The sequence below is a fragment of the Sminthopsis crassicaudata genome, chromosome 6 (assembly GCF_048593235.1).
Source record: "Sminthopsis crassicaudata isolate SCR6 chromosome 6, ASM4859323v1, whole genome shotgun sequence".
In the NCBI taxonomy this organism is placed as follows: Eukaryota; Metazoa; Chordata; class Mammalia; order Dasyuromorphia; family Dasyuridae; genus Sminthopsis; species Sminthopsis crassicaudata.
The window spans coordinates 74,698,712-74,725,817 of record NC_133622.1 but is presented as its reverse complement, the minus strand read 5'-3'; the positions used below and the strand labels follow the sequence as shown (position 1 = coordinate 74,725,817).

Sequence of the window (27,106 nt, the reverse complement as noted above, 5' to 3'; positions counted from 1 at the left end):
AAAAGACTCCGACTTTAAAATATTAACAAAAGACTCAACAGTTGGCCCATAGAATCAAGAGGTTACAATGTAATTAATTTAAGTGCTTGTTACAATTATGGAAATAAACATTCTGCTCGTAAATGCGAGTTAAATTATACATCGTCAAGAAAGCAGCAAACTAATTGGAGCAGTTGGATTAACGGAGCAAAAGCCAAATGGCCTGTTTAACCAATGGCCCAGGACTTGCTCCCTTACCCAGGAATTGCAAATACAGGTTAATGAGGGAGACAAGCCTGCTTCTAAATAAGGACCAAGAATAACACATTATTTGTTATGCAGAGGGCATGTGCAAACCGTGCTAGATTAGATTGAACACTTGTAGGGAGGTTCCATTGGACACCTAGCCTGTCCAGGGTCAAGTTCACGGACCTACGGGTGTTGGGCAATGGAACTGTCCAGTTCATTTCCACGGGAGATGAGCTTAGTTCTGTTGGATAATGGGGCTGTCTAGATTTGGGCTCCGTTGGATAAGGAAGTTGTCCAATGAGTTTCAATTGGACAATGGGAGTAATTCTTTTGGACATTGAAGTTATCCAGAATTAATTCCTTTTAGACAATGGGTCTGTCCAGCATTTTCTGCTGGAATATGAAACTGTTCAGAACTCTGCAGCTGTCCAGAGCTTGGTTCTGCTGGTCAGTGGGGCTGTCCAAACCTAGGTTTTCTCCAGAAGTAAGTCCTATTGAACAATGGGTATCCATTGGATATTGAATAGTAGGGCTGTCTAGTTTTAGGTTCTGTTGAAAAGTAGACCTATCAAAATATACATATAATATACAAATATAAATATGGATAGTTATATTTAGAGATATATTTAGAGCAGCAGTAGATAGAAAGCTGATAGAGCAGTCAGAAAGACAAGTTCAAAATGGGGTTAATAATGTTTAATATATATCTCTCAGGGTTGATGTACATATCAAATCAACTGAAATTATAGACCAATAGAAAGAATACGTGGAGTCAGAGGATTCAAATTCAAATCCCACCTTTGACAATAATTCTGTGACTCTCATAAAATTGTTTAAAGTCTATGTGCTTCAAGCTACTTACCAGAGGCTACTTTGGTATTTGTATTGGTAGAGGGAATTCCCCATGTGAACAAAACCATAGATTGTTCCTAGCCTAAGATATTGTCTTCAAATTTGAGAAAGACCTCAAAGGTATCCAGCTTAACTCTTTTATAGAGAAGGAAAGACAGGCTCAATTGGATAAAGAGACCAAGTGTCCTGAGAAAAGGAAATGTTTCATATTTTTGTATTTGTATCCTGGCACCTAGCACAGGACCAGAGACATTTCAGGTCCTTGGCAAATTCTTATTGACTTATTATCCTCAATCACACAGCTATTAAGTGGCACAGTTATCATTGACTCGCAATCCCGTTGATTCCAAATTTGGAGTTCTTCTGCTTTACCACATTTTTTATTTACATCTAATTCCCAGCAGTTGGTTGCAAATTGAAATTATTACTGTTTTAAAAATAAGAAAAGTGATTTCTGATCCTGAACTAAGTATTCAGTAATATTGGGGGAATCTGAACCTAAATCCTGTCATTCCAAATTTAAATGTGTTTTCCCTGGATTAAGCTTTCCTTCTCATTTCATTTTAATTATGTTCCAAAATCATGATTCTGTTTTCCTTGAGGGTCTTGGTTCACAAAGTAAGAGTTTAGAAACCATCTAGTATTAATCACAAAATAAGCATATATTAAGGGCCTGCTGTGCATTAGAGCACTGTCCTAGGTACTAGACATACATAGGCAAAAATAAAGTAGCTTTCCTCAAGAAGCTTACATTCTAATGAGAAATACACCATGTACTTATATATATGAGTATACAAATATATATATATATATATATGTACCCATACATACACATATACATAAAATATAAATGCAAGGGAACTAGAGGAAGAAAGTCACTAGAAAACAAGCAAGATCAGAAAAGGCTTCATGTGGAAGGTGACTATTGAGCTGAATCCTGAAGGAAACAAGTTATGGAGATGAGATCTCAATCGTGGGGAATAGTTAATACAAAGACACAGAGAGCAGAAATACAGTTTTGTTTGTGAGTAATATGAACAATGCCATTTTATCTGTAGCGAGGGGTTATGAACAGGAGTGATATATATGAGGCTGGTGAGGAAGTTAGAGGCCAGATTCTAAAGGTCTTTAAATACCAAACAGAGAAGTATTGTGAGGCAATAGGGAGCCACTGAGAGTCAATGAATAAGAGAGTGATCTGGTAGTTTGAGAAAATCACTTTAGTAGCAGCATTGTAGATGGATCGGAGAGGGAATAAACTTAAGGAAGAGAATACAGTGAAGAGGTTAATTAATGCAGAGTCCACAGAAGAGGTGAGAAGAGTACATATCAAAGAATATTTTTTGTTTTATTTTTCTTGCTTTTTTTTGCAACATGGTTAATATGGAAATACATTTTACATGACTTCATATGATTAACAGGTATCACATTGCTTGTCTTCTCAATGGGTGGGAGAGAGAAAGAATTTGGAACTTAACATTTTTAATTAATGCTAAAATATAAATAAATATAGTTTTAAAAAGAAGATGTGATGAGAGCCTAAGCTAGGGGGAGATGTATGAGTAAACAGAATGGGCATAAAAATATATGTAGGTGCTTTGGAAGTAGAAGCAACACAATGCAGCTGGAGAAGAGAGAAAGAGGAGGAGAATAAGGAATCCAGGATGAAACTGAGAATGTAAATAAGAGAAAGAGATAGTGATGGACAGAGACAGAGTCAAAAAGAAAGACAGAAACAGAAACAGGCAGACAAAGAGACAGAGAGAGAAATAGAGAGACAGAGACTGAGACAGACATGGACACATGGAGAAACAGAGATAGAGAAGAGATAGAAAGCCAGAGAGACACACACAGAGAATGGGATTAGAGACAAAGATACATACACAGAGAGCATGTTCTTGGTGTCCTCTAGAGAAAGAGAGGATCCAAAAATAAGTCATTTTTCTTACTTTATAGATGAGAAAACTAAGGATTAGAGAATTTAAGCATTATGGATATTAAACAATAAAGGCAGAATTTGAATCTGGATCTTCCAACTTCAGATCCAATGTTTTTGTTTGTTTTTATCACACTTTAGGATGGTTAAAACAAACAAAAAACCCTCTTCAATATCTATTTGTTTTCTTCTTTCCTAATTTCATTCATAAGAGCTCTCTGGGAAATGTGTATGTGATTAGAAATCTAACATAAGCAATACCAAGGATTTGAATATTTGTCCAACACAATGTCATTCCTAAATTTTGCTCTGTTTATTGCAGTGGTTTGTATTTAGTGTTGACATGCTAATGTGGTCTTGGTCACAGCCACCAAGATCCCTTCATAACAGAGTTGACTTCATAGGTCTTTTGGCATCCTATTCATGTGTCTATAAAACTGGATTTCAGTGTCCTGAAGACAGAAAATATCTTGTATTATTCTTTTTTCTTCCTCATTTTTTAGAAAGGAATCATGGGTATAGTGTATCTTCAAATCATGGGATTCAAAATGTAAAAATAGAAGGAATATGAGAGATCAATCATCTCATTCAAATTCCTCTTCATTTTTCTGAGGAGGACATTGTCATCAAGGATATCAAAAGACTTATTCTTAAGGATCCTGGACTTGTCAATTAAAGCAAATTTTTCAAGTGAATGGTAGAACCTAAACTTTGAAACACATCATTTCTAGCTGAAAAAGCCTAACACTTACCAAAAATTGAGCGAGGTATGACTAGATGTCTAGCATTATTTATCAGATTCTCGTCATCTTTTATATACCAACAGACCAGAATGTCACATAATACAATTCTAAATTCTTAATTTTAAATTTTATTATTTTTATTTTTCCCAATTACTTATAAAAACAAATTATTTGGTAATACAAGTAAATTCATTTTTTACATATTTCCATATGAATCATGTTGGGAGAGAAAAATCAGAACAAAAAGGAAAAAAGACAAGAAAAAAAACCAGGAGGGAGAAAAAAAATGTGAAAATAACATTCACATTCAGTCTCCGTAGTTCTCTCTCTGGATCGGATGGTATTTTCCATCCAAAGTTTATTGACATTGCCTTGGATCACTGAACTACTGAAAAGAACCAAATCTATTATAGTTGATCATTACACAATCCTGCTGTTGCTATGTACAATGTTTTCCTAGTTCAACTTGTTTCACTCAGCATGGGTTCATGTAAATCTTTCCAGTCCCTTCTAAAATCAGTCTGCTCATTATTTCCATTACTTTCATGTACCATAACATATTCCCCCATTCCCTACTTGATGGACATTACTCACTTTCCAGTTTCTTGCCACCACAAAACAAGTTATTATAAACATTTTTGCACATGTGGGTCCTTCTTCCTCTTTTGTTATTTCTTTGGAACAGACCCAATAGTGGCACTGCTGGATTTCAAAGCATTTGCACAGTTTTATATCCCTTTAGACATAGTTCCAAATTGCTCATAGTTCCAAATTGCTCTCCAGAATGTTTGGGTCAATTCACAACTCCACCAACAATGTATCAGTGCATTGTTTTACAACATTCCCTCCAACATTTATCATTATCTTTTCCTCTCATCTTAGCCAATCTGATGGGTGTGAAGTGGTACCTCACATATACTACATATGGCATACTACATCTCTAGACCTTAAAATGCACTATAAATATGCTCAATTGATAACTTATCCCCAAACTAAATCATTATCAACTGTTGTCCATAATTAATTGGACATAATATTGATTCATAAAATTTAGAAACAATATTTTAATATATATCATTAATTATGCTAAATACTTGTAATCTTCAAGTAGATGAAATAAAAACTTTTTAAAATATTGAGACTTAAACAGAGGAAGGAGGACAATATCCCTGTTGTCCTGCTTGGTACTGGAATTATTCCAAGAATGTTTTCTGTGAGCTAACAGAGTATAAGGTTATATTCTAAAACATTCATTCTTTTACATAAAACAGAAATATATCCATCTATGCAATGTACAATGTCACTAATGCATTAAATATATAAGAATAATTTCAGGGTATCTTATTCTCGCACTTAGCACAGTGCCTAGCACATTGTAGGTGGCTAATAAATGTTTATTAATTGTTTCTTACTTCTCCTATTGAAAAAAGGATGAGAAGATAATAATAATAATAATCCATTTATACAGTGCTTTGTAAAGACACAAGCTATAATTTAATTCTCTATAGGACTAATTATATGCATGAATAGTCTTATTGCTTTAACTGAGCTCAATAAGCATTTTAAAATCACCTGCTATGTAACAGGAACTATTCTAGGGTTTGAAAATAGAAAGAAAAAAGTAAACTTGCTCTCAAGGGGATTATATTCTACTTTTTTGGGAGGGGAAGATACAATAGATACAAGTTCACAGATAAGTAAACATAAAATAATATGGAGAGGGAATGCTAACACCTGGAGGGCTCAAGAAAGGCCTCCTATAGGAGGTGGTGCTTGAGCTAAGCCTTGGAAGTAGCTGGGGATTTTACTTCAATACAGAAGGTCCTAAATAAAATAATAGTCTGAGCTCAGTAGATTTACAAACTAGTGCCTCATCTGATACATGTTTTATACTCTGAGTATTTCCACTCAATCTTCATGTTTCCTCCATGTATTTGTCCTTTCATTTCTATTGTCTAGTAATTTGGATATTTTTATTTTAGATTATTTTTGCCTGTGTTGAATATTCTTCTCTCAAGTCCCTGGGGTCTTGTATCTGGTTTTAAACTTCTTATACTTCTCTTTCTCCTTATTTCTCTTTCTTGCTCGTGGTTTTTTTTTTTTTTTTTACCCCTTTATCAGATGTCATCTATTGTGCCTGTGTATTTTACCCATGGGTGCTTCAATTATGTATGAATGTGATCTGCTTCACAGTTGCTGGTTTCAATTTTCAGTCTAAATAACTCTGTACAAAAATGAAAGTAACCTACATTTGACTTCAGAAACACTTGCCATGATTGGGTTTTTAGTTGTCTTGCTTTTGATTGATAACTGATTTGGGGTAGGATCATTATTTGTTTTCCATGAGATCAACAGGGTTAAAGTCAGTTTCAGCTCTTTTCCTCCATATTAAAGTGGATGCTCAATCGCTCTTCAAGATACATTTCATTTCTCATAATTCTCTCTACCCGGTGGTTCTCTTTATCCTTTAAAATGTCCCCAGTAGAAGCATCTGAATATCCATAAGTCTATCAATCAATCTATCTATCTCATTATTATATATACCCATGGATGTGGGTATATATACACCTATATGCATATTTTTATCTATCTATCTATCCATATATATGTGTGTGTTTGTGTGTGAATATATTCATACATATGTATGTGGATACAAACATATGTTATACATATACACATATGTGTATATTGTGGATGTGCAAATGTGTGTGTGTGTGTATATATGTATGTATGTATTCCAAAGGGAGACATACCTTCCACTGAGTTCCCTTTGGATTTCCTCATGTATCAATTGACATCTAGTATCTGAGTTTCATTGCTTGTTGCAATACAAATTTGCAGCCTGGCATTTAGCATATCTTCTCCCATCTCCACAGCTTTACACAAATGAATCATATATTTCAATATCTGGAATGCAATCTACTTTTTTAAACCCTCAGCTTCCTTCAAATATTGATTCAAGTACCACTTTCTATAGGATCCCCCCCAGTTGTTGGAACTGCTTCCCCCAACCCAGATTAATTGCTGTTGCAAATTTTGTGTAATTATCTGGAGAAGTATTATTCCTTTAAGAAAATGTAAGCCCCTTGAGGGAAATTACTGGTTTTTATGCCCTTTTATTTCCAATATCTAGCAGAATCACTTGTATAAAATGGATGCTTAATATTTTTTTTTGCAATGAATTGAAATTTTCTTCTCTGCTTTTTTTAGCTTAGCTCAGGTGCCATTTCCTAAGTAATACCTTCATTTAACCCTTGAGTTATTATTCTTTCTCTGCTCAATAATCTTATTTACTTATTTACTAAAACAGTTATTATATCTTCTCTCTTCCCTTTAAAACTACTGCACTCCAACACCCACTAAAAACAAAGACAGGGAGGACAATTTCCCTTTTTGCTTTTGCATTGATAGAACTTAGGATAGTATTTGCAAATGGAAAATTCTAAATAAATGTTTAATGAGTTGAATTTCATAGGATTGCAGATATTTTTAGCTAGAAAATATCTTAGAAATTATCTAACTCAACGAGGAAATTGAAGAGGTTGCTAAAGGTCATATAAGTATATAATAATTGAGTGGAGAATTTGAATGCAAGTTCTCAGGTGACAAACAATATGATGGAGATCAGGAAAGAATGCAGCATTGAACTCATGAATGTAGACTAGAACCAGTGACATAAAGCAATAGCTAATTCCAAAGCTTAATGTTAGATGACTAACTCAGGAACAGATCATCAAAGATGTTGTGGGGTTAGCTTTCCCTAGATGGCAATTTCTAGGCAATTTTGTTTACCTCATTATTAAAGCTCAAACAACATTAACATAGGCTTGCAATCGAGAATTCATCAGTGGCCTGGACCAAAATGACAGAGAGAATATACATATTCTATCCTTTTTATTTGAGTAAATATTTATTCAATCAGTCCTTTTTGCCCTTCTGACTCTTTTGGGTTTTTTGGTTTTTTGGTTTTTTTTTGTTTTTTTTTTTTTTTTTTTTTTTGGCAGAGATACTGCAGTTGTTGGCCATTTTCTTCTCCAGAGCATTTTTCAGTTGAGGAAACTGAGGCAAACCGGATTAAGTGACTTGCCTATGATCATACACCTAGTGTCTGAGGCTGAATTTGAACTCACAAAGATGTTTCTTCTCTTCAGACCCAGCAGTAGATCTACCTAGATGCCCACAAAAATTTATACATTACTCAATAAATTGTATGTTCATTCATTCCCTCGTGTGTGTGTGTGTGTGTGTGTGTGTGTATGTGTGTATGTGTGTGTGTGTGTGTGTACAGCCTTCCCCCATTGGAATTCAATTTTCTTTAGGGTAGGTACTATCTTGCTTACGTTTATTTGTATCCCTTTTGCTTAGCATGATTCTTGGAACATGGTAAGTGCTTAATAAATGCTCTATCAATATTTATTTATTCTGGAGGACCTTATATTCTAGTGGAGAGAATTGTAGAGGGACACAGATAGTGGGGGAACTCTGGGTGAGGTATAAGACCCTTTAGCCCAGAGGGAACTGCTGACAATGTCTGGTTCAGCTCCCTATCTCCCCTTGGGACGTCTCTCCCTTCCTGAGAAGTCAAGGAGGACATGACCACCTGTGTTCTACTTGAAGCAAGGGATACTTACAGTAAAGATGCACTTACATATCAATAGTAAGATGTTTATAATTGGCACTTGTTTGGTGTGCTGTGGTGATGTAATGGTACTATAGTTAACACATGCTCAGTGTGCTGTAGTGATGTAATTGTATAAAGGTATTTAGGGGCTGAGAGGACTTGAAATAAGCACACTCCATCTTTGACCAGCCTAGTGGGTCTCCTGCCTTCATCTGTCCTCCATTAAGACTAAGGACTCAGGCTGGTCCCAAGATCCTCCAGAGAGCTAGTGCAGACAATATATTTTGGCACCCCAGTGTGGGGGCTCTAGAAAGCATGCTACAGAGAATGACAGGACTTAATTAGGTAAATAAAAAAATACAAAATAATTTCAGAGGGCTAGGGAAAGCACTAATAACTAGGGAGATGAAGAAAACTGTCATGGGGTTGAACATATTAGTTGAACCTTGAAGGGAGCTAGAAATTTTAGGAGCTAGGGGTGAAGGAAGGTAATGCATAAGCATGGAAAATGACATATGAAATATAACCTAAAGCAAGTAGAGAGTAATTTATGGAGAAGCTATGTTATGTGATGGGAAATAATGTTATATAAACCTGGGTAGGTAGGCTTGAGTAAAGTTGTGAAGGACTTTAAATACCGAAAAGAAGAGTTCCTATTTAATTGTATAATCTTCTAGAGCAGGGAAGTGATATGATCATACCTTTGCTTTAGGAGTATTAATTTGATAGCTGTGTTGATTTTTAAAAGGAAGAGATCAAAATGAGTATGCTACTGCAATAGTCTAGGCAAGAGGGGATGAAGGCTGAAATTAAAATCCTGCCAATAAAAGTAGAAAACATGGGGTGAATAACAGAGATATTTATGGTGGGTCAGGTTTTTTCTCTATTCCCTAAAATCTCCAACTTTACCAACTCATACTCTGTAACATTGCTCTTTCTGAATCTGCCAGATATACTTCTCATACCTGACTTTATTAGCTTGTTGAGAATCTCATTTTACTTTCTCTAGATCCTGCCTTTTAAAGGCTTAATTCTACTCTGCTGTCTCTATGCTATACAAACCTAATTTCTCTGACTAGTAGATTGAAAAACTGGGGCAGGGCCAAGGATCTAATTGAATAAAGGAATCATCTGGTCTATTTCATTCCATGTGAATATTTTTTAAAATACTTGTCTATGGAGTATCCCTATAGTGGCTACTTTAGACAGGAAGATCAATGCTTTTTCCATTTACAGAGAATGTTGGGCACAGGTGCCCTTTGGTTTGTGTAGAGAGAGTTTGACCTCAGCCAGGGGTCTGAGAAATGCCAGCAATGTAGCTCTGTCTTAGTGAGATCCCTGAAGTACTGGGGTCCCTTTTTGTTTAATAGGCAAGGAGATGCATGATAGATAGGAAGATTTGCACTGCTTCTGTTAATAATCAGAAAATTAGAGGTGCAGCTAGGTGGCACAATGGATAGAAAACCAGGCTTGAATTCAGAAGGATCTGAGTTCAAATCTGGTCTCAGACACTTAACACTTCCTAGATGTGTGACCCTGGGCAAGTCACTTAACCCCAGCTTCAGGGGGAAAAAAAAAAAAAAAAGAAATTTATGGCTAGACTGATAGAAAGATAGATAAGTAGATACACATCTACCTATCACACATTACACTATATACATATGTACATGTATACATACATATACATTATATATGTATATAGTGTGTGTGTCTATATGTGTGTACCTATGTATGTATGTACTTTCTATTTGCACTCCCCTTTGAACACCCATTCAGCTGCTCTAACTAATCCCCTGCAAACACCAGAATGTAAATCCAAACTTAACCACAGCAAACCTATTGTTCGAATAACAAGACCACCTCTCTCTCTCCTCCCTTGTTTAAAAAACTCATCCTAGAAAAATAAAAGACAGGAGCACAAACAAATTTGGCTTCCTCTTAGATAATTGCTTTTCTATTTTAGGTTTTTCTGAGATCATTCTGACCTGGTCACCAGTTTCTTTTTTAACCCAAATTTCTCAAAGACATGAGATCAAATGTTAGCATGTGGTATGTTTAGCATCTCTCTAATGGGGAAAGCAGTATAAATGAGCAGCTTAGAAAATACTTATCAAAAGGCAAAAAGAATAATTGACTTTGGGAGTTAAAAGAAAATAAAAAGCTAATACTCCCTTTAGGGAGTTTTTTGGGTTTTTTTTCTCCTTTTCTCCCTCCTCACTCTCAACCTGATCAAATGCACAGCTTGGATTTAAGATATATGATGACTGGTTAAACAAAGCTTAATGAAATATACAGACCTATGTGCTCTTAAATGGATAATTCATATGCAGTTTTATTATCTCTCCAGGTTTAATTAAATATTTGCCTTTTGGCTAATCAGTAGCAATTAATAAAAGTAGCTTCTTTCCAGGCCATTTCTTGGGAATGTTGAAATGGCCTTCGTTTGCATCTTTGCATTTTCTTTATGAATGACAAAGAGCAGACACAATGTTATGATATAATAGACATGAGCATAAGTTAAAATGAGCATTAGATGGAGCAAGAACAATAAGGCATTTATTAAAAAGTAAATGGTTTAAAATGATGGAAACTTTAAGGAAATTGCTAAAATAAATATTTTTGCTTAAGTTCTTTATAATATTCCATTCTTAGTTTGAGCATTGACTTTATCCTAAAGTAGCATAGGGCAATGAGGGTTTTGTCCTAGGGCACCAAATTTAAAGACTACTATTAACACAATCCTTCCACAGGATGGAAATGGAAATTTAATGCCTAGTTAGCAAGAATAATTAATTTATCTTTGCAGAGGTAAGGGACTAAAGGGGTGGAAAATTGCACATACTATCACACTCAGTTGATGAGTTAGTTTTCCTAAAGTGCCCTGTTTTCTTCTTTATTTTTGTAACAGATTCTTATATATAAAGAGATTCTTCTTTCTTTTTATAACTTTTTATAATAAGGAAAGTAGAAAAATATATTTGGAGATGAAGCTGATGTAAAAAGAAGTTTATCAGTAAGAATGAAAATGAATAAATATTTAGCTACCTAGGATTTTTTTTAAATAAACATATTGGTTAAAATAGAAAGCTAACAGAAAATAAACTTCTTTCCTTCAATAACTGTATTCAAGATGAGCTCCAACCTGGATAAGACTTCCTCTGATCTTCCTTCTGGCACCATGGCAGCCTCTCCAACAATGTTCTCCAAGAGTCTAGGAGTCTTTATCTTTCTCCCATATAGTATATTGGCTTCTCTCCTACTAGAAATGAATTTGTTTTAAAATTTTGATTTAAAGGTCTATGTTGTGGGGTTTACCCAGACATGTTTTTGTGACATATTTTCCTATGTGCCAAATTAGCTACTTATGACTCTGACCTACCTAATTATAAAATGGAATAAGGGTACTTTACTGGTTTCATAGGAAAAGAGACTTTGAACAGATTACTTCCTTTCTCCGGGTCTCATTTTCCCTTTTTGTAAAATAAGGGTAGTTAGCTGGTGCCTTAGTGCACAGATTGCCAGACCTGGAGAAAGGAGGACTCATCTTCCTGAGTTCAAATCTGACCTCAGACAATAGCAATGTGAACCTGGGCAAGTCACTTAATCCTGTCTGCCTCAGTTTCTTTATCTGTAAAATGGGGATAATAATAACACCTATCTCCCAGGGTTGTTGTGAGTATCTAATGGGATAATTAGGAAGTGCCAGAGAGTCGATTCGAACTCAGTTCTTCCTGACTCCAGGCTTGCTACTCCAATACTTCAGTACTAGCTGCCTCTAGTAAAGAGTAGAGCAAAGTTTCAAACTTAGATGCTCTTAGTCCAAATCCAGAGTTCTGCTGCTACAAAAGTCTTGGTCAGTCTTTAACAGGCATTAACTAGACAAGGAAAGAAGAAATCATAAGTAACAATGGGCATTCCATACCTTATATTTAGGAAATGGGTGGGTGCATTTGAGTTGCCAAAGAGTAAATTTTCAATTTAGCCATTATTTAAAGTATTGTATGCTTTTAAAAAAAATAAGAAATAATTTCCAACCATTGCAATATAAGTTCTGTTAGAGAAGTTTATTTTTTTCTTTTACTCTCTTCACTTTTGCCTTTGTATTCCCAGTACCTACTACAGTACCTGGCTCATAATAAGTTCTTCATAAATACATGTTTAATTGAACTGAATTGAATGGGTACTACCTTCTTTATTTATAGGATTTAAATTAATTTGAGCTGCATCTTACAGTCAGAGAAGTAAAGTGGAGGAAGGGTCTTCAGGGAGCTGAGAAGAGCACTTAATTCTATCACTGCTGCTTGTCTTTATGGACAAGTGGCATTTTATCCTTGTGTTTTGGGGATAACGTGGAACCATAGCACATAACCCTGAGAGTATGATCTGGATAGTTTTTGTCACCAGAAAACCCCACTTATGTAGCATTCACTCCAGTATGTCTCCCTTCAAAGGTTTCATGTCTGATAAAAAGTGGATGAGTCTGCGTCTCTTCTACTGGGGGATTATGCTGGGCAAGTTACTCAGGACACCATCTGGATTCCAGGGAATTTCGGCATGGACTCCAATCCCAGATTTTTGGTGATTTGTTCTTTTGACCTTTCAAGATTTAGGAGGTTGTAACCATCTCCAAGCACCTTCATCTAAAAACAGGAAGGAATAGGTTCAATAATGGCAATAGCAACAAAGGACACTTTCAACGTAAGTTACATGGCTCAAGGCAGAAGATAAAGCACCAAAGGATCTTTACCTACTCAGGATTTCATTCTCGTTGCTTTACTTGTACAATTAGGCAAGAATTAAGATGAACCTCACTTTGGCCAGTCATTGTCCTTTGAATACACCTTATTTCAGGCTACTCACTTAACTATTAATACAAGGGGAGAAAAATGAGTAAACAAGCAACAACAATAATAAAGGAGTGTTTTGATACAAAGGATGCCCATCTAAAAGAGGAAAATAATTTAAATATACCTAAAAACAAAACCATAAAAAAGCTAATCTACAAGAACTATTAGAATTCCTAGAGAAAATTATTTAAGAACTTAAAAAAGAATTGAAAACTATTTAATAAATGAAATGAGAGCAATAGAAGAAAGAATTGGAAAAGAAGAAAGGATTCTGAGAAGATGGTGGAATAGATCAGGAAATCTCAATCTCTCCAGAATTCCTTCACAAAAAATAAAATTGTGCCTCAGGGCGAACATAGACTGGTGAAAAACAACTAAGAGTTGCAGCCGAACAGGGGTCCTCCTGAGACAAGTGAATCAAGAAAGACCCTAGGATGGAGGCTTGGCCCCTGTGAATTGTAAAACTAGCTCCATCGAAACTGCAAGTGGGGAGCCCTGGAGGTATCAGGATTAGGAGGGAGTTTTAGCCCCTGTCAAAGAAACGTTCACTTCCGGGATAGTGGAAGACTGAGGCAACCTTTTCTAATAAGGATCGCCAGCACCAGTTGTGCTGCTGAGACAGGGCTCTGGGTGAGAAAGAAACAGCACATCTGGTGAGTGCAGAAGCAGTAGGTTGGGGACACTGCTGGCTGCAAGCACTTGTAGGAGGTGGGAGTTTTTGGTTTGGCATTGCAGATCAAAGGGGAAAACTGAAGTGAAGCTAGGGGTTCCATCCTCCCACTTGCCCCCCTCCACTAGAGGAGATTACACTAACAAACTGTTAGTTTTTAAAATGAGTAAGCAAAATAGAAAGAACCCCACCATAGAAAATTCCCATGGAAATAAGAAAACAGGGATTTATCTTCAAAGAAGAGTATTAAAAAAGAAAAAGAAAAAAAAAAAAAACTCTTTTACCCCCAAACAGTAATGTTAAATGGCTATCTGCCCAGAAAGAATTTATTGAAAAATTTAAAAATAAAACTTTAAAAATCAAATGAGAATGATAACTAAGAATCATAACTAAGTTAAGGTAAAAGGGATTTTTCCCCAGGGAACTGAAATTTTAAAAGTGCTGATGGAATTGTTGGTTCTTTAGCAGCTAGAAATTTAGCACCTAGTTATCAAGAATAAGTAGCTAAAATAAGAAATTAATAGAAGTCTTTTATTATTGCCCCTACTTTGGCCATGGAAGATAATCCACAAATAAAAGTCACCCTTGGTCATGCCCTGTTTCACTACACTTTTTACTAACTGCCTCTCTCCAACAGTGTTCTGGAATCTGTAACTCTGTCCTATTCCCAGCAAAACAAAATTAAGAATCCATTTTATGTTACATGTTCTGGAGCATTTACTTAAACCCATTTTTTAAAAAATTGCTGATTGTGAGTCTGGACAATTATATCTTAATAGAATTATTATTATTAGAAATGATGTTATCAATTTAAAATTATTATTTATAATAAAATGTCTTATTTTGAAAGGCAGTATGATAGAATCTGGAGCATTTAAGTGGCTCAGGGGATAAAGTGCTTGGTTTAGAGTCACAAAGATTCATCTTTCAAGTTCGTCTCTTGCTTTTGATACTTATTCATTGTGTGACCTTGGACAAGTCATTTAATTCTGTTTGCCTCAGTTTCTTTACCTTTAAAATGAGCTGGAGAAAGAAATGGCAAACCCTCCAATATCTTTCCCAAGAAAACCCCAAATGGGGTCACAAAAATTGTATATGGCTGAAATAATTGAACAAAAATAACAAAAACAAATGATGGATCCTACAAAGTCAATCTTTGATCTGGATGACTTGAGTTTAAATTTGAGCTCAGACACATTTGGCTATGTGATGCTACATAAGAAATTGGACCACTCACTGACTCAGATAGCTAAAAATTTTAAGTTTCCTAAAACAGTTGCCAGTTTTGCACCAGTAAGAGAGTTTCCTTACCAGGACCTCCTTAGACCAAAGAAATTGAGAGACATAATGGCATAATGGATAGAGCACTAACCTTGCAGTCAGGAAAACCTGAGTTTGAATCCAGCCTCGAACTTTTACTAATCATATTCCCCTGGGCCATGGTTTTCTTCTAAGGCTAAATTCTACGATCTCATGAAATCACTAGTTCCTTTGCTCCCACAACACTTCATTAAAAAAACACTCTCACTTTAATAAAATGAGAAAAAAATATGACAAAATTATAATTTTGTCATTTATAAATTTATTTCTGCAAAAACATGTTATTGTTCAGGCATTTCAGTCACATTCAATTCTTTGTGACCCTATTTGGAGATACTGCAGAGATTTGTTATTTCCTACTCCAACTCATTGTAGAGATAGATGAGGAAACAGCTTTCTGTGTTAAGATGGGTATTTAAGTAATTAGGTACATATGGTAGTATAGTGTAGCAGAAAGAATACCGGATTTGGCATAAAACCTGGATTCATATCTGCTACTTGTGTGACATTGGACAAATAACTTAACCTCTTTGTGTATCAATTCTTTATCTCTAAAACGATAGGTCAAAATCTATGGCTCTAAAATCACACTACTTAAAAATAAAATGAGTCACTGCCTATGTTCTAATACTTTTAGGTGGTTTTCCTTACCCCAGTGTTGTAAGGGAGAAAGAAAAAATTAGCAGAAAAAGCTTTGGTAAAACTTGGAAGTCCAAAGCTACAATTTTACTATGGATGTAAGACAGTGTAATCCTTTCAGAGGGGGTGGAAAGAGCCACCAAAAATAATCAATGATCACTCCAGACCATCAATTGAACTATATTGGCTCCTAGTCACATCTAATCCCTTTATCAGATGAACTCAGGACAATCCCCAAGTCTATTACATTTTCAAAATTTGAGAGGGAGAAGGAATAGGAAGAAGAGAAGGAAATCTAAGATGTTCAACTACTCATTATCCAATCATCTTCTTTATTAACTAATCATCTGATTGGATTGTGTTTATTTTAACACTTTTGCTGGCATAAGAAGGGATAGAAAGCAGAGAAAAGGCAACTGCTTAAAAAAATTATATAAATTTCCCAAGGCTAGTGTCCTTGAAAGTAGCTGCATGTGATAATTGTAGAAATATTGCATAGAAGAATTGCACATATTTAATATATACTTGCCATCTAGAAGAGGGGGTGGGAGAAGAGAGGGAGAAAAATCTAGAACATAAGATTTTGCAAGGGTGAATGTTGAAAACTATCTGTGCATGTGTTTTGGAAAAAAAGCTTTAAAAAAAAAAAGACAGTAGCTGCATGAGGAATTTTTACCTTCCATTTTTCAAATTTTTTCCACTGGTACTACCAAGGAAAGGCAGTCTGACAAGGAGAAAATGGAAGGCTGAAATAAACATTGGGGAAAAGACAAATTCTCTTGAAAATATTTGGCTCTTCTTTCTGTCTGCCAATGGAACTAGGGAACATGACACTGATGCAGGAGGGTGGAGAAGAAGTGTTTAATGAATCGCAAGTCTAGCTATCTCCACTGAGAATTTTTACAAAGTTAGATTGTTTGATCTTCAGCAGCACTGCTATCTCCATCTCATCACTCAATCTGAAAGTTACCACAAAAAAAGCAACAGTTGAGAGTTTTTCAGATTCCTTACACATCACAAGTGAGAACCCCAACACTTTTCTACTCAGAAACTAGGAAGAATCCTTAGTGAACCACTAAAACTCTGTTTTACAAATGCAAATGTATTCTACCTATGCAGTTCAGTGACAAGAAAACAAATTGCAAAAAGCAAGTTCAGGTTCTTTGCAATAGATGTCATGTAGATTAATAGAGGTCCCAGTTCATGGAAGTTATTATCTTTCCTGTTAAAGCCCATTCCTCTTCTCAACATTTTTATTTCTGTCAAGTATGACACCATCCTTCTGGTCACCCAGGATGGCAAAATCAGAAGCATACTCAAATATCCCCCCTGTCTCAGCATTCTTATCTAATCAGAATGAATAGTGACTGAAATTGAATTATTCTATACTTCCATTTGTGCTTTTTTCCCATCAAATTTGAGACTCCTTCAGAAGTAATTTGAGGAAAGGCAAGAGATTGCAAAGAATTGGAAGAATCAAATTCCCTTTGATTGTCATGTCCAAGTTTGGTGTTTTTTGCTTTTTTTGGGGGGGGGGTTGAGCCACCATCCATTATAAATGAAATTCTGTCATCCTCCAATCACCCAAGTAAATGTAATTAATTTCCATATTAAATAGTGAAAGGTTTTATCTTTCAATGGGAATGAAATGTTATTTACTCTATCAGTTGTTGAAATCGGCAAAGTCTCAGCCCAAAGAATGGGACTACCGACAGTAGATTCTCAGTGATAAGAGAAACTCATGATACAGTTTTGAGGATGCCCAGTTTAGTCATGTCTTCTTTTCTCTTTTTGACCAGGAACCCTGAGGATCTTCCCCTCTCAGATTCATTTACTTACTTAAACTTTTTTTTAAACTAAATTAAAGAGGAAATTCTTTGCCTCAACTGCTACCTAGCTTTAATCACTGAATGGGTGCAGCCTTAGTCAAACTGAGACTTGTGAAGACCTTAGCTTAAAAAGGCCATCATCTCCTAATGCATTCTGGCCATTTCCAATCTTGTTCTGTATCTTGCCACTGGACCCAGGTGGCTCTGGAGGGGAAAGTTAGGCAAGTGGGCAACCCTCCTTTACTTAACTCCAATTCATTTGCATGTCATGCTCCCCTCTCTGGGTATCTCCCCCTCTTCCTCCCTCTCCCCTTACTGCTTTTCAGCTTCTCAGGTTTATGTGCTGTCTTTCCCCATTAGAAAGGAAACTCTTTTTGGACAGAAACTTTTGTTCTTTCTACTTGTATTTATATTCCCAGCATTTGGATAGCATCTTGCATATATGAAGTGCTTAATGAATGCTAACTTGCCTCAACTTGACTAATCTATTTTTTCTTACAACATTTTCTGTCATTGCTGGTAACAAATCTGTCTTTAATCTCTACAGTTGTGAGGGGGAAAGCACATCAATTCTTTTCATTTTTGCTTTTTTAAAAGTTAATAAATTTTTATTATAATTTGAAATAAATTGGCCCAAACTCTTCATTCCTATCTGAATCGTTCACATATTGCCTCAATTCTCTTATCTTGTTGTTTTTCTTGTTTAAATTTGGATCCCTGTATATATGTTACACTAAGTTATGTAAATCTTTGTAATTAGAATTTGGAGGGTGGTGATGGGTACAATGACCCTGTCCTGAAATTACCTTCCTGTCTCCTCATAGCATATAAAAATGCTTTGCACCTGGGAACATTGTAAATAGCATTGTCTACCTGAGATCTTAAAGTTAGTTTCTAATTGCCTGTTAATTCCAAATATTCTAAATTAGTAAAAATCTCTTGTTTTTTTTAACTTTTCAAGGTTTTTAAAAATCATATTGTTAAGCATTTTTAGAGAGAAGCTGATTTTAATTTAGTTACATTGTGGTCTTTCAAACTAGTATTTAATGTGACCAGTCCCTATTTTCTTGCATTGAGACTAATTCAGTTTTTATTTCAATCTTTATTCAATAAGTATATATAGTAATATATTATCAAATGTGGTATTTGTTATCTTGTTTATAATATTTTTAAAAATATCATTATATATTTTACTTCTACTCATTGATTTCTGAATCCCCATGCACAGCTAGATTCATATCTTTAAGCATCTTTAAGCAGGTGGTTACAAATACTGTAGCATTATTAGTCACATCATGACTATGTACCCATGTGAGGCAGTGGAGACTTGAACAAATATGTAATGACATCATTATTTCTTCTGATGATTTGACTTTACCTATAGAGAATGTTGCCATTGGAATTTTACCCATGGAGATTATTCTTCTCATTCATCCTGAATAGGAAAATTAGCTTATTATTTTATATTTCTTCTGGGACCATTTTGCCAATCCCATATAGGTTTTTGGATAATGTATCCATGTATCTAATTTAACTGCAATGATAATGATAGCAGCCCTTGTATGCTCAGTGTTGCTAGGTAACAACAGGATGCAGGTTATGGTTAAGTTTAAAGGTTTTAACAGCTACAAACAAAAAAGTTAAAAGAAGATCTGTAAGTTGGAAGAAAGATCTAAAACTATCAGAAATTCATGTTTTGGGAATGGAATTTGGTAGACCTATTTCAAGGACTAATTAGTATAAAGAATAAATTGTGGTAAAAAAAAAAAAAACTTTGTAGCTATTGTCTCAAACCTAGTTTTTACAGTAGACTGGGCATTTTATAGGTTGACTACTAGTTCTTTCCTTGGAAATGTAGAGGAATATGAAGGACTGTGCAGTGTACTAAAAGTAATGTAGCTCATGGACTCTCACCAGTGTGCTCCTTCCATTGATTATTGTTGATGTTGAGTCATTTCATTTGTGTCTAACCTCCATGACTCCATTTGGGGTTTTCTTGGCAAAGATACTAGAGTGATTTTTGTTCTTTTTACAAATATTTACAAATGAGGAAACTGAAACAAGCGACTTGCCCAGAGTCATCCAACTGGTAACTAGTAACAGGTTTGAACTCATGAAGATGAGTTTTGCATAGAATATCAATTAGTCAAACTTAATTTGCTAATAGAAATGTAATTTACTAAAATTCTATGAAAAAAATCAGTTTGCATAAGATTCAACCCCTTAAAAATATGAGTATATATAGATTCTCAAGTATATATAGATTCTAGGGGAAAATGTACTCAAACTGAGAGTATACAATGTGGCAAGAGGGATAATTCATAGCTCCTGGAAGTTCTTTTCCCCCATAGTTTAAGTTCCAGGAAATATCTCTTTGATATATAGCTTTTGGTCAAGTACTTTGTAGAGGACTCAAGAAGTCTTTCTTTAGAGTTTCTAATTTGTCCTCAATATTCCATGAAAGCACTACTTTAAACCATTCAAGAAATGGTGTTTATGAAAAATCCAAATAAAATGAACTTTGAAATTCACAATTTCCTACTCTGGTCAATGCAGGAGGAGTGGGAGGATGGAAGGTTTCTTTGCTTCTTCTTACGCCACCAACCTTCTCTTCACTTGCTATTTCTGATTGTGGCTTGGATGGAACTAAGTTCCTTCTTGACAGTCAGATGGATAGATAGATATAGATAGATAGATAGATAGATAGATAGATAGATAGATAGATAGATACATAGATAGATAGATAGATAGATAGATAGATAGATAGATAGATGATAGAAGATAAAATAAATAGATGAGAGAGAGAGATGTACATGTGTATATATGGCAGTTAGGAAGCACAGCAAATACAGTATCCAGTCTGGAATCAGGAAGACATGAGTTAAAATCTGACAACGAGGATTTCAGAGGATCTTTGATAAAATATGCTATCTATCTCCAGATTGAGAGGTAACAGGCTCAGATTTCAGGATGAAACATTATCTTTTGGAGAACCCAAAAGGTATTTTCCATTCTAGGGCTTCTGAGGTTCTCTACTAGCTAGCTAAGTCTAATGATACCTGAGAAATGCAAACTCTTTCCTTCTTTATGTAGAAGGTTGGGCTTCAGGAAAAATGTGTTTGAACTATCTCTGGCAATCTCTAAGTCTTCCTATCACTATCATATGCTCCTAACATAACTCATCATTACTCCTCCTGATGGGGAAATGGAGAAAAGTCCAGACACAATTCTTACTATATTCTAGAAGAAAGCTAAAGGGGAAAAGTGAAGAATAGGGTCTTGTGGGTTAAATAAGGGAAGGAAAGGAAAGGTTTGGATGAAAGAGAGAGAGAGAGAGAGAGAGAGAGAGAGAGAGAGAGAGAGAGAGAGAGAGAGAGAGAGAGAGAGAGAGAGATAAGGACAGAGGAAAGGTGGAGATAAAGAAAGAAAAAGAGAAAGGGGAAAAAAGACAGTAAAAGAGAAAGAGGTAAATAGAGATGGATTCAGAGAGAAGCTGTGAGGAGAAAGAGTAGTCAAGAAGACAATTATTAAATGATTATTAAATTCATGCTCTATAATCTCATCGGGTTCATTGGGGACCTACCTCAAATTGGTCATTCTTTTTATTCAACCCCATACATATGAGTGTATCACAGGCAAACTTAATTCCAGCTGGAGCCAACAAAATCAATGCTCTCAATAAGTCTTCTCATTTGGACTATATTCTCAGCCAATCTACATCAATTGCTTTATTGCTGCTTGGTGGTGGTGAGCAAGAGAGTGCTACCATTTTAACCCTCAGAAAATTCTACGAAAGAATCTGACCTTTCAGGGATGCTTTGGAGCAGAAATCAACTCAGACCCTTGGGATTTTCTGCTACTGGAAGTAAATGAAAGTTGAACTAGAGTAGGGCTAAATGTTTAGTGTTCAGCCAAAACAAGACCACCTTCAAACATGTAGCAAAGTCAAATGGCTATTGATCTACTCTCTACTGACCTGGTGTATTGATCAATTCTTCACTTTAGCAAAAGTGCTAAGTGTCTCTTTTAGGCTCTAGAGTTATCTCTTTGACAGTTTTGTTACCCATATAGCTCACGATTACTAATGCCTATGCAATTTGTAATAACTCTAAAAATTACTTCTATTACTGACTGTGTGCTGTTGGGGGCCCTCCAACAAGTTTGTTTCAAAGTAAAATTTCCAGCCGTTTGGCAGAAATTAGATTTAGACCAACATATTATACTATGTACCATAAGAAATTCAAACTAGATACATGATCTGAATGTTAAAATTATTACTTTTTTTAAAAAATAGAGAAATGTGATAGGCACTCGATAGCTGTGGTTAGGGGAAAGAGTTCTTAATGAAACAAGGGATGGAGACCAACACACACACACATACACACATTGAATAATTTCAATTATATGAATAAAATGAAAAAATATTTTGCCTAAACAAAATCAGTGGAAAATCTTGGAAATTTTAAATTGGGAATCTGCAAAATATCTTTATTATGGCTCTGATATCCAAGACATATAGGAAACTTGTACAAAATATATAAGACTAAGAGCGATTTACCAGTGAATAGTCAAAGAATGTAAACAAATAGTTCTGAAAAGAATTGGAAATCCTACTACAACCACTACAACTACTACTACTGCTGCTACTGCTACTGCTACTGTTACTATTGCTCATACTACTATTAACAACAACAATAATAACAATTATTGTTTATGTAGCACAATAATGTTTGCAAAATCTATGACATGTATTTTCTCACTAGATCTTCCAAAACAACTTTGTAAGGTAGTTTGTATTTATTATCCCCATATTACAGGTGAGAAAACTGAGGCAAGGTGTGGTTAATTGACGTGCTGTATCACATAATAAAAAAACCTCTAAAGCAGCATGTGAAACCATGTTTTCTTTACTCTAACTCCAACACTATATAATGGGCCATATAGATGCCTAACTCCCTAATGATTTTTAAAATGTAAATCAAAATAACTGAGGTTTCTCCTTAGGGTCATCAAATTTGCAAAGATGAAAAAAGATGGAAATAATGTTGGAGGAACTACAGAAAGACATAACACTAATACCTAAGTGTTGGAGCTATGAATTGATATAATCATTCAAGCTTTATTTGCAAGGTGTGACTCCCTTTCCACCAAATATTTATTTCATAATGAACACACATGGGAAGTAGTAAAGAAATCCATTTCTCCAAGTCAATAGCAAAATATAAATCAAGGAAGGCATATGTAGGAAAATATACAAAACAATTCTGAGTGAAGCAATTGTTTTATTTAGAGTGAGATAATTTAGCTCAATCAGAAAAGAGGCCCAGATGTTACCTGGAGGAAATTACTCAAAGTATTTTGTGTGGCAATCTGGGGCTAGGGACATGAGTACTAACTTCTCTTGCGTAGTTTTCTTCCCATACAAATCGTATTCTCCCTTCACAACCTGAAATGGGACTTGGTATTTCCTACCTTCTCCCTCAAACCTGGAAGCTAAAAATTCTCTAGTGACTGCAGAACTCAGAGAGACTTAAAGGGACTAAAGAAACTTCAAAAACTCAAAGAGCCTAGTGTTTTCTTCTCTCCTATTCTCCCAAATTCTACCTTATCCCTAGCGCAGGCACAGGGCATTGAGTTTCACCAATGAGAAGAGAAAGAGGAATAAAAATCCCATACCAATAGCCTTTGGGATTGTTTAATTCAAAATTAAATGTTAATTTTGTTTAACACCTTTTTTTCTTCTTTTTTCTGTTACAAAAAAAGTGATTGATGTGAGGTAGGGAACTGAATATATTTATATTTTTAAAGTATCCACTTATTTATTAAGAATAAAAAATAAAATTTCTATAATCACATTAATTATACCATCTAAGGAGTAGGAAATTCACTCTTTGTTCCTTGTACTCATAAGTATCCTTTCCTCTTCTAGTTATGTTGCATTATTTTATTTGATTATTTTATTCACTACCTCCCTACTACCCTCAGAATATAAGTTCTCTGAGGTCAGATACTAGTTCATATTTTGCCTTTATAAATCCAGGACCTAACACAGCTCCGTGCTTAAGAAATATTTAGTTTGATTGAATGGACTTAAATCTGGGTAAAACAATTATAATCTCAATGAAATATTTGGTAGTATTGCACCATTTGGAGATGTCCAGGTTCCTAGTTAAAGATCCCTAATACTTTAATAGATTATATTTATTTGTAGATTCTATCAATACAAAATTTCTTGCATATAGTCTAGTCTAAGGCAGAAATTCTTTCTAGAAATGTGTCTAAATTAAGAATGTACTTTACCCATGAGAAGGGAAAAGTATATTTCCCAATAGCTTCACTTTTTATGGATGTCACCATCAAGATGCCTTTGTGCAGAGTACCTTTTTTCTTCCCTCCCTCTTCTTCATCCCTTCCTACTTTCCTACTTCCTTTAAGAGACTGTATTTCTAATTTGTATCCTCAAGATTTAGCACAGTGCTTGGTACAGAGTAGAGGCTTAATATATGTATATTGAATCATATGATATAATATAGTATGCTTTGATATGGCATGGCATGGCATAGCATTGCATGAAATGGCATGGCATGGTATGGTATGAAGGAATCATTATGTAAGCAAGTTGCTGCCTATCTTGAAAGTCAGTTCACAATGAAGTGAGAAAGTTAAATGAATGAACCAAATATGGCCTAGTTGGGCTTCCTCTAGAAGGTGGATATGCTACAGGGTATGGAGACAAGAAGATTTATCTTCTTGAGCTCAAATCTGACCTTAGACACTTCCCAGATGTGCATCCCTCTCTAAGTCACTTTTATACCTGTTTGCCTCCATTCCTTATCTAAAAAATGAATTGGAAAGGGAAATGGCAAACTACTTCAGTTCCTTTAACAAGAAAATCCTACAAAGGGTCACAAAAGGTTGGAAATGACTGAAACAATTGAACAACAACACAATAAATGATCAAGTAGCTACCAACTTTAGCAGAATGGGGTGATCCCTGAAAGGCTGCAATTTTTAGAATATAGTATAAGGATAATGATAGGCCCAGACCTGTGATTTCATTTATATTATGAACTCCCTTTTACCACTGCAGGTTGGCAATTTAGTTCCAATTTATACTGTCCAAAAGTTCCCTAGGGCACTGTGAGGATAAGCAGCTTGCTCAGCATTGTATAGCCAGGATATGTCAGAGATGGGAGTATCATTACCTCTGAGCTGATTCTCTATCTTATGCTCTGCTGCATTTCTCCAGAATCTTAACAAGATACTAAAGAAAGTTTTAATATTTTTAATTTTTATATTTATATTTAATTTTAATATTTTGGATCAGTTAAGATCATTTGTAATAATTACACTAGCTCACATTTAGAGATATTTAAGGTTTGTAAAGAACCTTATAGACGTCTTACTTTATCCTTACAAGTACCCTGAAAGATCAATGTTATTATTTTCACCCCCATTTTACATATCGGTCGAGGGGTCATAGTGCTAATAAGTGTTTGATGTAGGATTTATTTAAACCTAACTCTTCTTGGTTCTTATACTCTCCTACAAATATGATTTTGAAGATGGAAGAAAATCATAGAACAATTCTGACTGGGTCCATTACAAATTTATGTTATACAACCCCAATTCAGCTCTCAACACTGAGAACAAAGCTAAAAAATCCTTTTATACTTTAATTATCAACCTAACATTCCATTCTTCCAAACCTTTTCATCCTTCTTCAAACAAATAGGTCTTCTCTCATCCTTTCAGAAAAGGAACTTGACTCATATTTACAGAAAAAAAAATGGAGGTCATTCACCATAAGCTACTTTGTCTTCCTTCATTTTAAGCAGGCACTTTCTGTCACTAGGATCTCCTTTACCCACCTCTCTTGAAGATATGGCTTTAATTTTTGCCAAGGCAAATTCCTTTACCTGCACAAGCAATCCCATTACTTTCCATTTTCTCCAATGGATTCCCCCTTCTGTCAGCCCCACTCTATAACTCATCTTTAATCTCTCCCTGCCTACTTTTTCTTTCCCTACTGCCTACAAACATTCCCATGCCTTCTCCATCCTCAAAAAACCTTCACTTGATCTTTTCTTCCTTGCTTTCTTCTTTCCTTTGTGGCTAATCTCGTAGAAAAGATGAGCTATGATGGGTGCTACTTCTTCCATTCTCACTCTCTTCTTAACCCCTTATAATGACTTCTGTCTTCATCACTTTGTCTCTACTGCTTTTCAAAGTTGCCAAAGATCTCTTAATTGCCCAGTCCAATGACCTCTTTTCAATCCTCATTCTTCTAGACTTCTATGCAGTTTTTAACTCTACTGATTACTCTCTTCTTGTTAGTACTCTCTTATCTCTAGATTTTCAGGATGGATGCCCCTCTGTCCTGGTTTTCTTCTTACCTATCTCATTCCTCCTTCTCAGTCTTTTGTTGCGTCTAAGTCCAGATTATTCCCTCTAAGCATTGGTGTCTTGTGAAATTTTGTCCTGATCCCTCTTTTTCTTCCACTATATTGCATCACTTAGTAGTCTTATCAGCTCCCATGGATTTATTTTTTTTATTAATTTTTATAATTATAACATTTTGACAGTACATATGCATAGGTAATTTTTTTACATTATCCCTTGTACTACCTTCTGTTCCAAATTTTTCCCCTCCTTCCCTGCACCCCCTCCCCTAGATGGCAGGCATTCCCATACATATTAAATATAGTATATCCTAGGTACAATATATATGTACAGAACCGAATTTTGTTGTTGTTGTTGTTGCAAAGGAAGAATTGTATTCAGAAGATAAAAATAATCTGGGAAGAAAAACAAAAAAAATAATGCTCATAGTTTACACTCATTTCCCAGTGTTCCTTTTCTGGATTTAGCTGATTCTGTCCATCATTGATTAACTGGATTTGGATTAGCTCTTTTCTATGTTGAAGATACTCACTTTCATCAGAATACATCCTCATACTTTATGATTGTTGAAGTGTATCTCCTAGTTCTGCTCGTTTCACTCAGCATCATTTGATGTAAGTCTCTCCAAGCCTCTCTGTATTTCTCCTGTTGGTCATTTTTTACAGAACAATAATATTCCATAACCTTCATATACCATAATTTACCCAACCATTCTCCAATTGATGAACATCCATTCATTTTCCAGTTTCTAGCCACTACAAAAAAGGGCTGCCACAAACATTTTGGTACATACAGGTCCCTTTCCCTTCTTTAGTATTTCCATGGGATATAAGCCCAGTAGTAGCACTGCTGGGTCAAAGGGTATGCACATTTTGATAACATTTTGGGCATAATTCCAGATTGCTCTCCAGAATGCTTGGATTCTTTCACAACTCCACCAACAATGTATCAGTGTCCCAGTTTTCCCCCAGCCCCTCCAACATTTATTGTTATTTGTTCCTGTCATCTTAGCCAATCT

General features: G+C 35.3%; 1 protein-coding gene across 3 annotated transcripts in view; it reads left to right on the top strand.

The window, feature by feature from the left end:
- Positions 1-2,280: 2,280 nt before the first annotated feature.
- Positions 2,281-27,106, top strand: part of TTC29 (tetratricopeptide repeat domain 29) — a 261,957-nt gene continuing 237,131 nt past the window's right edge. The window contains exon 1 of one of the 3 annotated variants that reach the window (XM_074276387.1): positions 2,281-2,393. Coding sequence is in view for 2 of the 3 variants with exons in the window: in XM_074276385.1 (XP_074132486.1) it covers positions 2,319-2,393 (75 nt within the window). In the remaining variant the exon portion in view is untranslated. The remainder of the gene's footprint in view (positions 2,394-27,106) is intronic. The other 2 variants (XM_074276385.1, XM_074276384.1) reach the window with 2 other exon arrangements.